We start from the raw sequence: 14,577 nt of genomic DNA, 5'->3' as shown, positions 1-14,577 counted from the left end.
GCCCCGCCCTCACCACCCGCACGATGCTCGACAACTGCCCACCGCTGCCCCCCCCCTCTCGGCCTCATATAGCACGCACCGCCCACGTGACCCGCGGGGCTACCGTTACGCGGCCGCCCAAGTGGGCGAGTCCATTTTTCATCACCGCGGGGGGTGGGAAAGGGGGCACAGGAGGGCGCGGAGCGGGCTAAATCACTGGGCTACTCCTGCTACAGGCAGACTGCTCGGAGGTTATCGCCGGGGCACGCTGGGACCGCGGGGCTCAGCCCAGAGCCTTCGGGAGCTGTCCCCTCCAGGGTGGAGCGCCCCGCGGCCGCGGCCGGTGGGGCGGGGTGAGGTGCGAGCCCGCCGAGCCTGCTTAGCTCCCATTGGCTAGAGCGGAAGGGCGAGGCGGGGCGTGCGCGCAGGGCTTGGCGACTATTGGCCAGCCGCGTGGCGGCAGTGTGAGGGTGGGGTGTGGCGGTGCCCGAGGAGACTCGCAGCCCGCCGAGGGGGGCAGGGCGCGGAGCGCGGGAGCAACGGCCGCACTCGCCGCGCTCTGGGAGCCCGTCTGCCGGGGGCTCTGAGGGCCGGGCCGGGCCGGGGCCTGCCGCAAGCCTGCCTGAGGGGGAGGCCGCCCTCTCCCTTTGTGGCACAAGACATCTGCCTCCCCCAGGCGGGGGCTGGCTCAGCCGCCTGCGGCGCCGGGTAGAGGGACAGCGGCGGCCGGGGCTGGCCTGCCTACGGATGGGGCTGCCGCAGGCGAGCGAAACGGCCCAGGGCCTTGAGCAGCGGCCACCGAGGGTGCCCTGTTTGGTGGCCGCCTCCAGACAGCCCTGGCAGGCACACGGATCCCTTCCATCTGTTGGGCTCTGCAAGGGTGCGATTTCTCGCTGGGTTTGCCCCACTTTTCCCAGACAGACCTTTGAGATTTGGATGGGGCTGCCTCCCAGCCTTTTGGGACAATGGTCAGAAGTGGAGGGGTGAGGACGAGGAAGGCCTGGACTTCACGGAGCCTTTCTTAGGCCACAGGAGGGTCTAGCCCAGCAACCTCAGTGCTGTCCTAGGGCTAATTCTTGGCTTTGGAAACCGAAGCTGCTAACTTAATAAGGCCAAGTGCTTCAGTCTTGCTTGAAAAATTTGGCACTACAAAACATTAAGGAGTTAATGTGGCAAGTTTTGCTATTCACATTATTTTTAAAAAAATACAAAATACTAGCAATCAACACAACACTCTAGTGTTTCATGCTCATAAAAAGAGTTTTACTAAGAGTTAAAACAGGTTTTCACTACAAGGCATTTAAAATTTTTTAAACTCACTAGATAAGGTACTTATGCATAATCCATCATCGGGTTTATCTGAGTAACCGGATTGCAGGCAGGACCACTTAGCAGGTAACTGAAAAAGCAGCTTTGACTGATGGTTTATAATCACTGGTGATGGTGTGCCAGAGGGAAGGAACTCAGTTTGGTTTCTTAGGCTGACAACTAGATGGATACCAGTATTTCTGAACAAAAACTTCTGACCCCCTAATGATGGTGAGATGAATTTTTTCCAAGAGGGAATCACACACCCAGATGCATGCAGCCACAACACATCTACACTACAAACAAAAAGTACGACTGCAAGCCAAGACAACACCCGAACTGTATTTAATCAGAAATTGGCACATTGAAGATACTAGTTGCAAAGACTAGAAGAAATCCTGAGCATTTACTTGGAGAGCTGTCATGTACAGTCACGTCTTTACTAGATACTGCTAAATCAAAGCCAGCTTTTTTCTATCTATGTTATGATTGCTTTTATACTGCATTTTTGCCTCCTGATTGCCGAAGATAAGCCTAGTGACAAACAGCAGTAGTCCCCTTCCCTATGAGATCTGGAAAGCTTTAGGTTAAAAAAATATAATAAATCACCCTTAGGCAAACATTTGGTGGTTTTGAAAAGAACGTTACATTTCTATCTAGGTTTGAACTGGGCACAGCATGTATTTCTATGGAAAAGTGGTACTTCAGTGGCCCGGTCTGCCACATCAGCACGGGGACTCTCGTGGAACAGGTAGTTCAACTTGGTCCTATGAGCAGCATGTGTATCATGAGTCCTTCAAGAGGGGCAGAGCAAACTAGGCTTTTGATTTCCTGGGTACAGGACTGCATTTCACTCATGGATGTTACTCAAATAGTTGAGTGAAGAGGTCGGGTGATCTCTAGAAATGAAGAGGAACACAAACTCTTGCACTTTTTGTGCATAGTAAATTTGAAATCAGGTAAACTGCTTTAATCTTTTTCAGCACCTAGCACTACAGGCTTGGTTTGCTGAGGCATCACGCTAACAAGAGGTAGTTCCATGAAGAACTGTGTGCAAATGTAATAATAACAAAAATTCGTAAATAATTTTCTGGACTACTTAGCCACAGAAGATGTTTGGTGCTGTGTTGTTCAACTTCCTCTTGTCCTTGACAATAGGAACCATCTCTGTTATCAAACAAGCCAACAGTATTATATTCCACTTGCTTGTTAGATTTTTTTTTTAACTTCTTCTGACAGTTTTAGAAAGCTGACGCTCACTGCAGCAAGTATTATTGTGACAATTTTATCCCGTGGATTACTTAAATTTCATACAGCAGTTTGACAAGCAAATAGTATCCTTAAGTCATGGCTACTCCTAACCAGTAAGGACTGGATTTGGGGCAGCAACCTATACATGTGATCCTTCTGCCTGTCTCCTAAATGCATTATTTTCTGTGGGGTCAGGATGCCTTGTGGAATGAGAACTCAGCTTTCCATTCTTCTTTGTTTTGTGAATACTGAAGTAGCTTCATGACTTTAAAAAGAACTAATGCCACTAATCCTTCTGATTTGTTCATATGTAAGCCAGAATACCAGTGACCAAGGAGCCTGTGAAAGCAAACACTGAAGTCAGAGGCTTAAAACAGAAGTGACCCAATAAACCCGTTAGATTAAACTATCTCCTCTTAAAAATCACATTCTTATGCTCGATCTCATATCTCTCATGCAAAAATCATAGTGTTGCATATGATTAGGGCTACCCAGTCCTTTACAAGACACCTAGAACTTTTTTTTTCCAGCTTGCCAGCCCACAAATGTTTGACCTGAAATGTTTCAGAGTTGGGGGATACTTCAGGCTAAATTATTTTTAATTTTTTTTCAGAGTTTACTTGTTCTTCTTGCATAACATTTATATCCTGCACCTTAGAGGAGTTATAGAGGACTGTATGAAAATTTTATTTGTAAAAACTTTGTGATGGTTGGTAAAAACATGAAGTATGCAATGTTAAAAAGGAAAAGAAAAAAGAAAAAAAACGGGAAATTGTAGAGGAGTTATAGAGGACTGTATGAAAAATTATTTGTAAAAAGGTTGTAATGATTGTTAAAAACATAAGGTATGAAATGTTTTTTAAAAAAAGAATTGTAGAATGAAGCTGGGTTAATTAGCATTGATAATATACAACTGTGGGTTGGCTTCAGGGGGGTGGGTTGGCCGATGTAGATAAGGTGCAGCTGTGGCTGGTTCTGTTAAGTGGTTGAGAGCCAATGAAGAGAGAGCAGATGAGGGAGAAGCAGAGAGAGGAAGAGAGAGGGAGAAAGAAAAGAAAGAAAGAAAGAAAGAAAGAAAGAGAGAAAAAAAAAACAAAACAGCATGCTCTAGGTGAGGAGAAACCAGGAGAAGGCAGCAGAGGGACTGGCATGAAGAGTGTGCTGGTATGAGATGGTAAAAGACCTTGTTGCAGCTTGATAGTTTGGAGAGTGCTCCGACATGCACCCATGTAGTTGAGATGCCTTTTTTTAAAAAAAATTTTTTGGGGGGGTTAGAAAAATGGTTAAACGTTTGGCAAAAGGCTGCCTTGTGCCTATGAAATACCTTTTTCTGCTCCTCTGAAACACCCTTTAAACGTTCCCAAGCCTTCAGGAAATCTAAGTTGCCATATGCTCTGTGGAAATTGTGAGCCGTAAACTCGCAAAGACCCCATCGATACTGAATATGCTTTGGCTCAGGGGACTGAGCAGAACCTTCCTGTAACTGCTCTTACTAGAGGCTGCTGACCACTGTTGTGCTCAGTTAAATTAGAGAAGGGAGGCTTTTGCTTTCGATCATAGCACTCAATCTGGTAATTTAAACAGTGTTAAGACCTTGAAGCCAGCTTGCAGAGTCTAGACACAGTCATACATCTAAATTAGCTATTGGGAATTGTCCCTTGCCCAAATTAACAGCCAAGTTTCAGTTCCCAGGCTCCAGCTGCTGCTAAGCTTAACTGTACACATGTAGCTTTAACAGCCCAGCAGTGTGGAGGAGAAAGCTGCCAGCCTGAATACAAGAGGGGTAGGAGGCCCAGGTTGGAAGAGTAATAAAGCAATTCTGGGATCAGGAGAGAAGGAGGAATTAAAGTACAAGGGATGCCAAGGGAATTCAGGGCTGGGAGTAAGAAGGGAACAACAAGGGGTTTGGGGAAGAGAGAAAGGAGGGATCCTGAAATTGTAAAAAAAAAAGCAAGGAAAATCACTAGCAATTAAGCAGGATAGCATTTTCCATATTAGAGATATGCAAGAGGCAACGTGGGGGAAGTGATACTGCATGCAGACAACTGTCATGCACTGCATTCAACTATGCTAGTGGCAATTAAATTGAGACACCCAAATAGTGTTGAAAAACTGTTGACATAGAAAGAACTCCTTACAGTTTAATGCCACATTGTTCAAATGTCTTGTAAAGAGAGTTAAAAGGCGCTTACCATTCGCATCCAGGTTGGTATAAAGCCTTTGTATAGAGACATAAACCCTTCACCCTTTACAGTCTGAATCAAGCAGTCCATGGAAGACTTGTACAGCAGACCTCTAGTGATGTGCAAGGAGTATAAGTAGAGTTAGAATTACTAATATGCAATTTTTAAAAATCCCATCCTCCCAAAAAAACAATTGGCATCTGATCAATTTATACAAACAAGAGCTCTTTTGTAAGCTCACTGGAGTCTAATGAGAACTGAAATCTACCCCAGTAACTGAGTATGCTTAGGTGGCTGTCACAGCAATACCCCGCAGACATTTACTAAATCAGTAAAATTATCTTCAAAAAGATGAAAAGCAAATTAGAAACTCAGCACTTCACTCCCAGTGAAATCAGTGAGACTCAGGGTTTCAGTTTGCTACTGAAAAGTTGATCTCTGGAGTGCCCGTACCTTCCCTGCTTATCCCTCGGCTGGTTCATTATCCGTGTTTTGACCACATCAGCAGGAGTTCCCAGAACAGCTGCCACCAGGCCAGAACAGCAACTGTCAACAGCAACAGATACTTAAAGAAGAAACCAAAATTTATTGTGGCCATTTAAGCACCATGATTCCAGTTCTAATAACAAAGGCACATTAAAACAGTTACTATAAAATCATGAGTGATACCTCATAACATAAACTTGATTTGGGAGAAGGCTTGCTGGGATGCTCTTGCTCAGATGTTCTGAGGCAGGGATCATCCTGGACCAAAGAGTAATCATTAACAGGGAAAAAATGCCAGCTTCAAGAGGAACCAACCGTAACGGCTTTCCTTCCAACTTCCTTTTCCCCTCCATCTGCATCTGCACCTTCACCAGATCAGTTGGGCTGGCGAAAAACTGTCCGATGGCACCTGCAGACATGCCTCCAACTACAGCTTTCCTGCCAAACAGGGAAAAAAGACATGCTACAGAAAACACTGGAAGTCTTCACAAATCCCAGTGCTCGAGCTGAAGGGTTCAGCAGCACAACCTAGGTGAAACAAGTGTAAATAGTTATTACTTATACTAAATGGCCAGTGTTAGGGTAATAATTGTGGCAACTGCAGGTATTTAAGAGGGTCAGAAATACTTCTGTCAATTTTAAGAATGGGTTAAAACTTAGCGGAGTGGGAAAAATCATATTATAGGTCACCAAGATGCTCTGCTTCCTCTTCGGGTTACATTATACTCTTTGCTTAAGGTTTGAAGGCAGGATGGCAAGGTATACAAGTAAGAGATGGTGCTTCATATATTGTAATAACTGAATGCCAATCTGAAGTTCTAAACTGCTTGCTGATATATAAAACTTTTCTTTCTCTCCCGTTGCTACTAGTTAAGTTGTGTTAATTTTCTGCTTCTACTTATTTTAGTAGAACTAGAAATTTCAGTATTATCCACAGGTCCCCCTTCCCATAGCACCAGGCATGACAAGTATTTTGTATTATATTTTATAAAACCTAGCCTAAAAATGGTTACATTTTCAACCCAAGATCTGGCTTTGGAGTAAGATACTTGATTGTATGTGATAATGTGTGTGATTATAAAAGTACATGACTGGCATTTTAACAATAAGGATTTGACAATTAGAAATTACAATTTTTTTGCAAAACTTCTATAAAAATCTGCTCATTCCCCACAGGTGAAGGGGTAATTCTGTGACTGTATGTCACTTGCATTGTCAAAAAAAGGACTGAGTGAGATTTAACTGTTGCTGAATTAAACTTGCAAAACATTGACTTTGGTTTTGCTTTTTATAGGGATCATTTGTCTCCTTAGGAAGGATGTACAGATTTAACTTAGGCTGACATCTGTCATGCACACATGAATAAAAGAGTGTTTTTTTCCTTCATGATCTGCCTCTTCAGTAGCCAGGAACTTCCCATCTCTTGGGCTAAGATACACCACCAGCACTGGCAAACCTTCCTATTGCCCTTGCTTGTAATCCAGTGGCATAGTCATTTCTTACCCAGGCAGTACAACAAGCAGCAAAACAGCAGAGCATCACCATACTGCTGCTGCGCGACACCTACCAGGTTCCATCCCTTCAGCAGCTGAAAATCGGAGATTTCAGATTTCAGATCCCCTCGCTTCTTTTCTGCACAGCTCCAGGCGATATTTGAGATATCCTTCATACCTTTGGGAATGTATCTTCACCCCGTGTGAAGCTAAACAAGCTCTCGGGTGACCTGGGAGCTGAGCAGGGCGCAAGCTGCAAGTCCAGCTTGGCTCACCTGGACCTCTGGTTTGCATTACCCCAGCAGCTGTAGGATTTGTCACGGTTACTCACACTGGTGTCAGGTTTGTGCAGTCGCTCACGGCTTCTCCAGCAGCTGTCACACGCAGCTGTACAGTGAGCCACAACTCACCTACACTGCCCAGCATCCCCTGACCCACACGGAAATCAAAGAGCTGCCACTACAGCACAGACCCGGAGTCACAGCTCGGGACAGCTGCTACTGTCGATGTGGTTTATCATGTTTCTCCATCTCTTTAGCAGAGTATCCTTAGTAATCATGGTCCTAGTTAAGCCTCTGATAAACTTATTTCAATATATTTTAGTCCTGCTCCCAGCTGAATGAAGAGACACTGCCCTGGAACTAAAACCAGAGAGTCTGTATCAGTGCTTGAACCTCTACTTTATATTTAACCTCTTTAGGATAGGCGAGCCATGAAGAAAAGGCAGCTTTTAGGGCTGCAGGATTCCTACGCTAAGGACAATCTCCAAACAGGCAAAAGCATAAATACTCAGCATTACCAGAAAGGAAAGCTTTCATCCTCAGCCCTGCCAAGCACGGAGTCACGGAGATGTTCATACGCAACCATCCGAATGCCGGAGTACACTGCGGAAAACAAAAGCAGGAGACGGTTCTTGCATCTGCCATTTCTGGAGTTCACACTGTGATAGAGAGACCAAGAGATTGGTTGTAAAACTCTCCAGAGCTCGCCTGGGTCAGCTGGTCACTGCTCTCATATCCATGATCAAAGTAGGGAAAGCAAGGGGGCTGCCTGGTAGCAATGCTAGAGCCAGAACTTTTTAGCATGAGAGCATCTCTCTGGATGAGCCGCACATCTGCCAGGAGGCAGTATGGCTTGTGCTGGCACACTAAGGAGATGTGACTGCATTGCTTCCCTCCAGCTGATGCCAAGCACAAAACCTCCCACAAGTGCTTTTGAGGTTTGTTGCTGTCACCCTATTTCCAAATAAAACACAGAAAGCTGTTACTTGTGGACAAACTGCTAATGCATTTCCTCATCCTAGCGCTTGCAACCTTATCTTTTTTTCCCAGCCCATCCCCACTTCCCTCAGATAAAATATATTTATTGTTCTGAGGACTGAGTGCCTGCTTGCACTGAAGACTTCCCTGCAAAGACAACAGGGAAATTATATTTTGTTTTCCCAGAAGCCAGAATAAGGCTGTGAAGGAATGGGCGAGAGAGGGAAGAGATGATACTGAGCCAGAATCCCATATATTTCGAAGCGGGATTGCAGGGTAGGCTGAAGAAGTCCTTACAGATGTATTTAAAGTACAAGAAGATATGGCAAGTTCACTCCAAAAGGCTGTTGGCCACAGAAGGCCAGACCCAAACTTGTCCCATCATAAGCAGATAATCACCTATGTGGCGGTAGACGACTGGTGTGGCTCCTTGCCAGAGCTTTTGTAAGCCCTCTTCTTGCACAATGCCAGCTGCAGTGCGCAGCATGCCGCGGTAAGGGGCTGCCTGGCTGGTGGCAGCTCCATTGCGATGAACAGCAGCTTCACCTTGGACCTGCAGTCGAGTTTTTGTGAGATCCAGGGGAAATGTCACTGAAGAGAAAGAGAAGGGGGAAAACATGAATACGAGTGCAGCGGTGGGGAGCCCTACCATGCTGGTAACATCTACACCACAGTCCTCCCTGCCAGGCAGCCAAGGGGGCTGTGCAAGTGCCAGCAGGCAGCAGGGATCATACCCAACTGCAGGTGCAGGCAATTCATGGAGAACAGGAGATTCGTGTCCAAATCTGTTAAAAGTGACCAAAATACATTCCCATCAAACACCAAGTCTTTTTCTCTTATTTCTTTTTGCAGATTTGTCATGCAATACACGTACTTTGCAAGAGACTCAGGATTAAAAATCCTGTTCCAATCCAATCCTCCCCCTGAATAAAAATCAGTCAAATCTCTTATTGAGCATGTGGCCTCTCCAACTCTGCCAAGCATAGTGGCAGCACACTTTACAGTCAGAAGCAACCCCACAGCGGCCATCGTAATGCAGACACACATGCAGGTGAGCATCTGTCCTACGAACCACCCTAAAACATGCTGCTTTTCTGATGCAGACACTAAAATCATGTTTAGCCTGTTATTTCTTTGAAATAACTGGTGGCCAGGGAAGGTGGTCCAGCTAGATCTCGGCTTCCCAGGGCTGCTTCTGAAACAGTACAAGTATGTATTTGCTGCCCTTAATTTCATTTCCAGGCCACCAGGTGATGGACTTTCCCAGCCTGTCTCAGGCAGTGAGTGCCCAGGAGTCTTGGTTGTCTTTTGTTCGATACCTCTGTAACACCATGTGCTACAGGGTCCTTCCAGGGCAGGACTGAGAGGTGTTAGGGGAATGCAGACACTGCTCAAAGCCTCAGCAGACCTACAGTCTATTTGTACATTAAGTTTGGTATTCGTGTTTAAAGATTAGCAAAGATTGAGAAGTTACAAATCATTAGAGCAGGGCAACCGATCTGCCTGCAAGAGCTTGTAGAAGTTATGTAGAATATGCTGAGAAATATTCCAAATAAGTTACTGATCACAAAGTAGTGCTACGCAGATGCCAGGCTGCTGCTTTCCTGCATTCCAGCAAGCAGTTTACTATACTCCATTTTTACAGATATCTCCGCTGTAACCAGCAACATCAGCTTCTATTTTTCTTTGATTAACCTGCATTAACTATGAAAAGCAAATTCCTGAAGAAGTCAGCCCCTTGCTGCTAACTTAGGAAACAGATCACCCTGCCTCTTTACTCTTCTTCCAGAAACCCAGCAAGCACAAATCTTCAATTAGTTACAACTGCTCTGTGTTAAGGACTGCAGCCCTTTGGTCTCGGAGGCAAAGATTTTGAGCTGAAAAAGCCCTACCTCCAGCCACAGTCAGGTGGCTTAACACACTCACAAGGCTTCAATTACTGTCGGCGCAGAGTGGAACGAATTTGCTGGAGCAGAGAAGCCGGAGTGAACACCGAGGAATGAGGCATCCAGGGCCTGAAGTGCCCCCTGCCCCCCATAAGTCAATTTTGACCCCCTTCCCTCTCAGAAAATCACGGTGAGTTGTACCTAGTTCTGCCACAGCTGCTGCACAGGCTGACAGAGCCAATTTGCTGGCTCGGGGCCATCTCTCTGCAAGAGGTAAGCTCTTCTCTTCTGCAGGTGACATCTAGCCTCTAACCTGAAACACGGCTAACCGGCCACCCTGCGAGGGTCTGGAGAAAAAGCAGCCCTTGACTCAGTTCTGTGCTGGGTCCTTGAGGAGACAGATTACTGAAGGTGACGTTTCTCCAGCGCCAGCACCACGAACCGTAGCAGCCCCAGTGCCTCCTGCAGAGCTGCCAGGTCCTTGTGCAGGGACGCCAGCGACTCCTGCGCAACAGGCTCCTGGGAAAAGACTTTTTGCCAGGAAACCAGCAGTGCAGGTACAGCCACACGCACAAATTTTCCCATTATCTACATTTTTTTAAAAAAAATAAATCATTAATCAGACCTCAAGAATATGAGCAGGCGTGTGGCGTGCTGTCATTGAGAGCAGTGCCTCGGGAGCCCCAGCCTGCATCCCTGTGTCAAACAGCTGCACGCACATCCCATACAGATGGATTGATACAGGTCTGGGTTAAGGAAAGCTGTGTTAGCAACACCTGCAAGCACAGCTGGAGTGTGAGTGCTGGAGTGCTTGTAGCAATCCCTGTCTCCTGGGGATTAGGCGCAGCAGGGCAGTTTGAGCAAGGGACATGCAAACCTGGGAAGACAGAAGCCGATCTCTGCCCAAAGCTCTGTGTGTGAAAAGTTTAAAGCTTTTCCTGGCTGAACGCTGAAGCCCTGTTAATTGTGTGCCAGTCCTAATTTCTCTTAATATAGGCATATTTAGTTTCTCATTATGAAGAAAAGGGTAAGGCATGTGCTGTTCAGGAGAAGCTTTTTATTTATTATTAAGGCTCCGCTGAATCACTAAGTTAATCATTAGCCATTAATCACTAATCCTCATGCTGTGGATCTGAGGGTTTTTTAGGTCACAGAAACATATCCTAGAACACCTCCCCACACCCCTGTCTGACTGCCTGACATGTTGGTGTGCAATCCGGGTCACAACGATTCACACCAAGGGAGCATTGCAAGTGAAATACTCAGCTAAAGTCAGATTAATTTATCTTGTCGGTCACCAGTAAAAGATATTAAATTCGATCCTTCTTTGCGTTAAAAGCAAACTACCGACAAAACCCTGATTAAAGTGGGAAGACGTCATAGTGCAATGTAATGCAAACATGCCTGGCTGCACTGAGGGTACAAGTGGTTCAGAACTTTATTCTAAACAGTTTATGCAATCTGCTGTTGGCACTTTTGTGCCTCCCTCCATGACTGTTCTCTAGGCTTTGGTCAGCTCGTGCCACTTCGTATCAGCCTGTAGGTCATCAATTTGTAATTTAGGTTGGAGAGGACCTCTAGAGGTCATCTGCTACTATCCTCTGGTCAGAGCAGGGATAGCTTCAGAGCTATCTCAGGTTGCCCAGGGTCATCTTTGGTCACCTGAAAACCTCCAAGGATGGTGATTTCACGACCACAGCCTGCTCCAGTTCTTAACCACTTTGTGAGTATTTTTTCCTTCCGTTCAGTCAGAATTTCCCACATTGCATGTTATGTCCGTTGTCTCTCTTCCCTTAGATGTACACCTGTGGTGGACACTGTCTTTTCTGTAACCATGCTTTAGGGGTGGAAAACAACAACTAGGTCACTCCTTAAAATAAACCCCATGGCACTGCGGCATCCTATGGAGAGAGCAGCTCTGTGTGGTCATTTTTAGTCTGGAGAAATAAGTTCTTTTTTAAACCAGCTTGATTTGGTGATGGCCATGAGGAAGAATTTTCTCTTCCTACAGAATCTTTGCAATGAGCCTGACCTGGAGATGGACGCTTGTGTGGACAGCTCTGTGATTTGTGGAGCAGGGAAGGGCCAGTGCCTATGGAGCTCCACCTCCATATGTGTGATATATAAACAGCTGGAGTTTATATATCCCCAAATCCTGAGGGAGACAGCTCCAACAGAGAGGGCGCTTCCTATTTATTTATTTCAGTTTTCAGCGAGACAACGCCAGTTTGATCAAAGGCTGCATGTGCGGGGAGGGAGCATGGACCTCAGATGCGATGGAAACAGCAGCAGGGTCTGGGAGAGCTGTGTGCTGCTGGAAAAAGGCAGCCAAACTGCTCCCATCCTCTCACCTGCTGCCATTGGTGGTGACTGTGCTAGTTTACATCGGAAAGACCATTAACTATTACCTGTCCAGGACTAGGATCTAGTCTGAGAAAAAGTTGTGGGTAACTACTGTGCCATTGTATGGGTTGTATCCTCCACACACTAGTGCCTTTCAGCAGTGTCTCTTGTCCTTCACCAAATCATGCCCCAGAAGCAGAAGCTAAAACAAAAAAAAAATTACAAAAATGTCCAAAACAAATACAAAAGCCTTTAATGAATGTCTTCACAGAGGGCTGAGGGCTTGTCTTGTCTGTATACATAGATACTTTAAACTCACTACTCAGGCTGTGCGTGTAACGAAAATATACTCCAATATTACAAGGCATTTAGCTCTTTTATCACTTTACCACTTTGTAGGAAAAGAAAGAATTTAATTAATAAAATAAAACCAGGAAATAAACATATTAAATATTAAAATATTACAAAAATATACAGGAGGACGAGTTCAAGCACAGTTGAGGTCTATCTCTTACTCAGACACCAGTGTGGTGTTATTCTGGTGAGATTTAGGAGTACAGACATGAAGAGAATGGGACAGAACTAAGTAGGGTTTGGGAGGAATGACATGGGGATACAGTTTTGGGGCAGAGCCAGAAAGGCTGAGACTGATTAAAAGGGAAATGCATGCATGAAGGTAGTATTTGAGTAAAGGCAGAAATGTAAGATGTGATATACAGCTGGATGTCTATGGGACAAACAGATGAAGAGCTGGAAAGGCTGAGCAGGGCTTGTTCAACCAGGGAGTCTGGGCCTGAGGATCAGGTCCTGGGAGTGAGCAGAAGAGAAGATTTGGACAAAGAGCCATAGCAAAAGGAGACAAAATCACAAAAAACCCACCACAACAGCTGAGGCTGGGAGGGACCAGAGACTGGCTAGTCACCTAGAACAGGCTCTCAGGCCTGTGTCCCGCTGGGTTTTGGATGTCTCCCAGGACTCCCCAGCCTCCTTGGGCAACTTGTTCCAGTGTCTGACCACCATCACAGCAAAAAAAAAAAAAAAAAAAAAGTGTAGAATTTTCTGTATTTGTTTGTGCTCACTGCCTCTTGCCCTTTCACTGGGCACCACTGCGAAGAGCCTGCCTCCATCTTTTTTGTACCCAGCCTTCAGGCGTTCATACACACTGATAAGATCCCCCAGAGCCTTCTCTTCTCCAGGCTGAATTGTCCCAGCTCTCTCAGCCTCTCCCCAAATGACAGATGCTCCAGGCCCTTTATGAACTTCCTGGCACTTCACTGGGCTCGCTCCAGTCTGTCCATGTCTCTCTTGCACTGGGGAGCCTAGAGCTGGACCCAGCACTCTGGATGAATCTCTCCAGCACTGAGCAGAGGGGCAGGATCACCTCCCCCAGCCTGCTACCAACCCTTTCCTAACAGCCCAGTGGCTGTTGAATGCAAAGGGGCATTTCTGCCTCATATTCAACATGGTGTCCACCAGGACCCCAGATCTGCAAAGCTGCTTTCCACCCAGGTGGCCCCCAGCCTGTGCTGGTGCATGGGGCTGGTCCTACCCAGGGGCAGAACTTGGCATTTCCTTTTGCTGAACTTCATGAAGCCATTTTTTTTCCAAGAAAGGTTCGACCAAATGATCCTTGAGGTCCCTTCCAACCTGGTATGCTGTGATTCTGTAAGTCCCTGTTTGCCCATTTCTCGGGCCTGTTGAGGTTCCTTTGAACAGCAGCACACTAACCTGATCAATCAGCTCCTCCTCCTGGTCTTGTGTTTCTTCAACCTGGCTGAGGGTGGGTGGGGTAAACTGTGATAGTATTTCCTAGCGTTTTTTTATACTTGATGAATTCTGTATGTAATTTTGGCATGCCACTTCCACGCATATAAAGAAACCAATCTGACCTCTCTGAAATCTTGTTTCCTGGCATTGCAGTGACATTACAGGGGCCACCAGCAGGTTTTGAATTGTAGGTTCAGCCTCTGAAGCCTTTCTCTGCTCCTTAGACACTGGACACATCTAGCCTTTAATGAGATGATCTCAGACAGGGGAGAGATACCTTTCAATAGACTTACTGCTTCAGGTGATGCCTGCAGGAGTTTGTTGCCATCTGCCTTGCTGAAAGCTAAATATCTCCAAATCACAGCCTCTCTGCTTTGATATTAGCAAAAAAAAACCCAAAACAAACAAACAAAAAAAAAAACCCCAAAACACCAAAAACAAACAAACCAACCCCAAACCAACAAAAACCAAATAAACCTGAAGAAAGCAATGCAGTGCTTTGCCAGTGTCCGTGGCTGTGTCCCTGGCTGCTTGGATAGCCTTCCAGCGACTGGTGCAAAGTTCAAGGATTTGTCACAGCAACATCTAAGTTTTGCAAGCGGTGGAGTTGGTCCTCGTCCCA

At 45.9% G+C, this 14,577-nt stretch overlaps 1 protein-coding gene and 1 long non-coding RNA gene across 2 annotated transcripts; one reads left to right on the top strand and one right to left on the bottom strand.

Moving 5' to 3' along the window:
• Positions 1 to 1,220: 1,220 nt before the first annotated feature.
• On the bottom strand, positions 1,221 to 10,146 carry SLC25A27 (solute carrier family 25 member 27). The gene is given in 6 exon segments (XM_056343673.1): positions 1,221 to 2,877; positions 4,731 to 4,833; positions 5,175 to 5,645; positions 7,500 to 7,584; positions 8,359 to 8,550; positions 10,047 to 10,146. Coding segments are annotated over 6 exon segments (1,023 nt in total). The 3' UTR covers positions 1,221 to 2,805.
• Positions 9,858 to 10,441, top strand: LOC130151427 (uncharacterized). Its single transcript, XR_008822571.1, has 2 exons — positions 9,858 to 10,035; positions 10,140 to 10,441. It is a non-coding gene; the product is annotated as an uncharacterized LOC130151427 (long non-coding RNA).
• Positions 10,442 to 14,577: the final 4,136 nt, after the last annotated feature.

This window comes from Falco biarmicus, chromosome 6 (genome assembly GCF_023638135.1).
Source record: "Falco biarmicus isolate bFalBia1 chromosome 6, bFalBia1.pri, whole genome shotgun sequence".
In the NCBI taxonomy this organism is placed as follows: domain Eukaryota; kingdom Metazoa; phylum Chordata; class Aves; order Falconiformes; family Falconidae; genus Falco; species Falco biarmicus.
The sequence above is the reverse complement of the archived record's forward strand: the minus strand, read 5'-3'. Positions and strand labels throughout refer to the sequence as shown.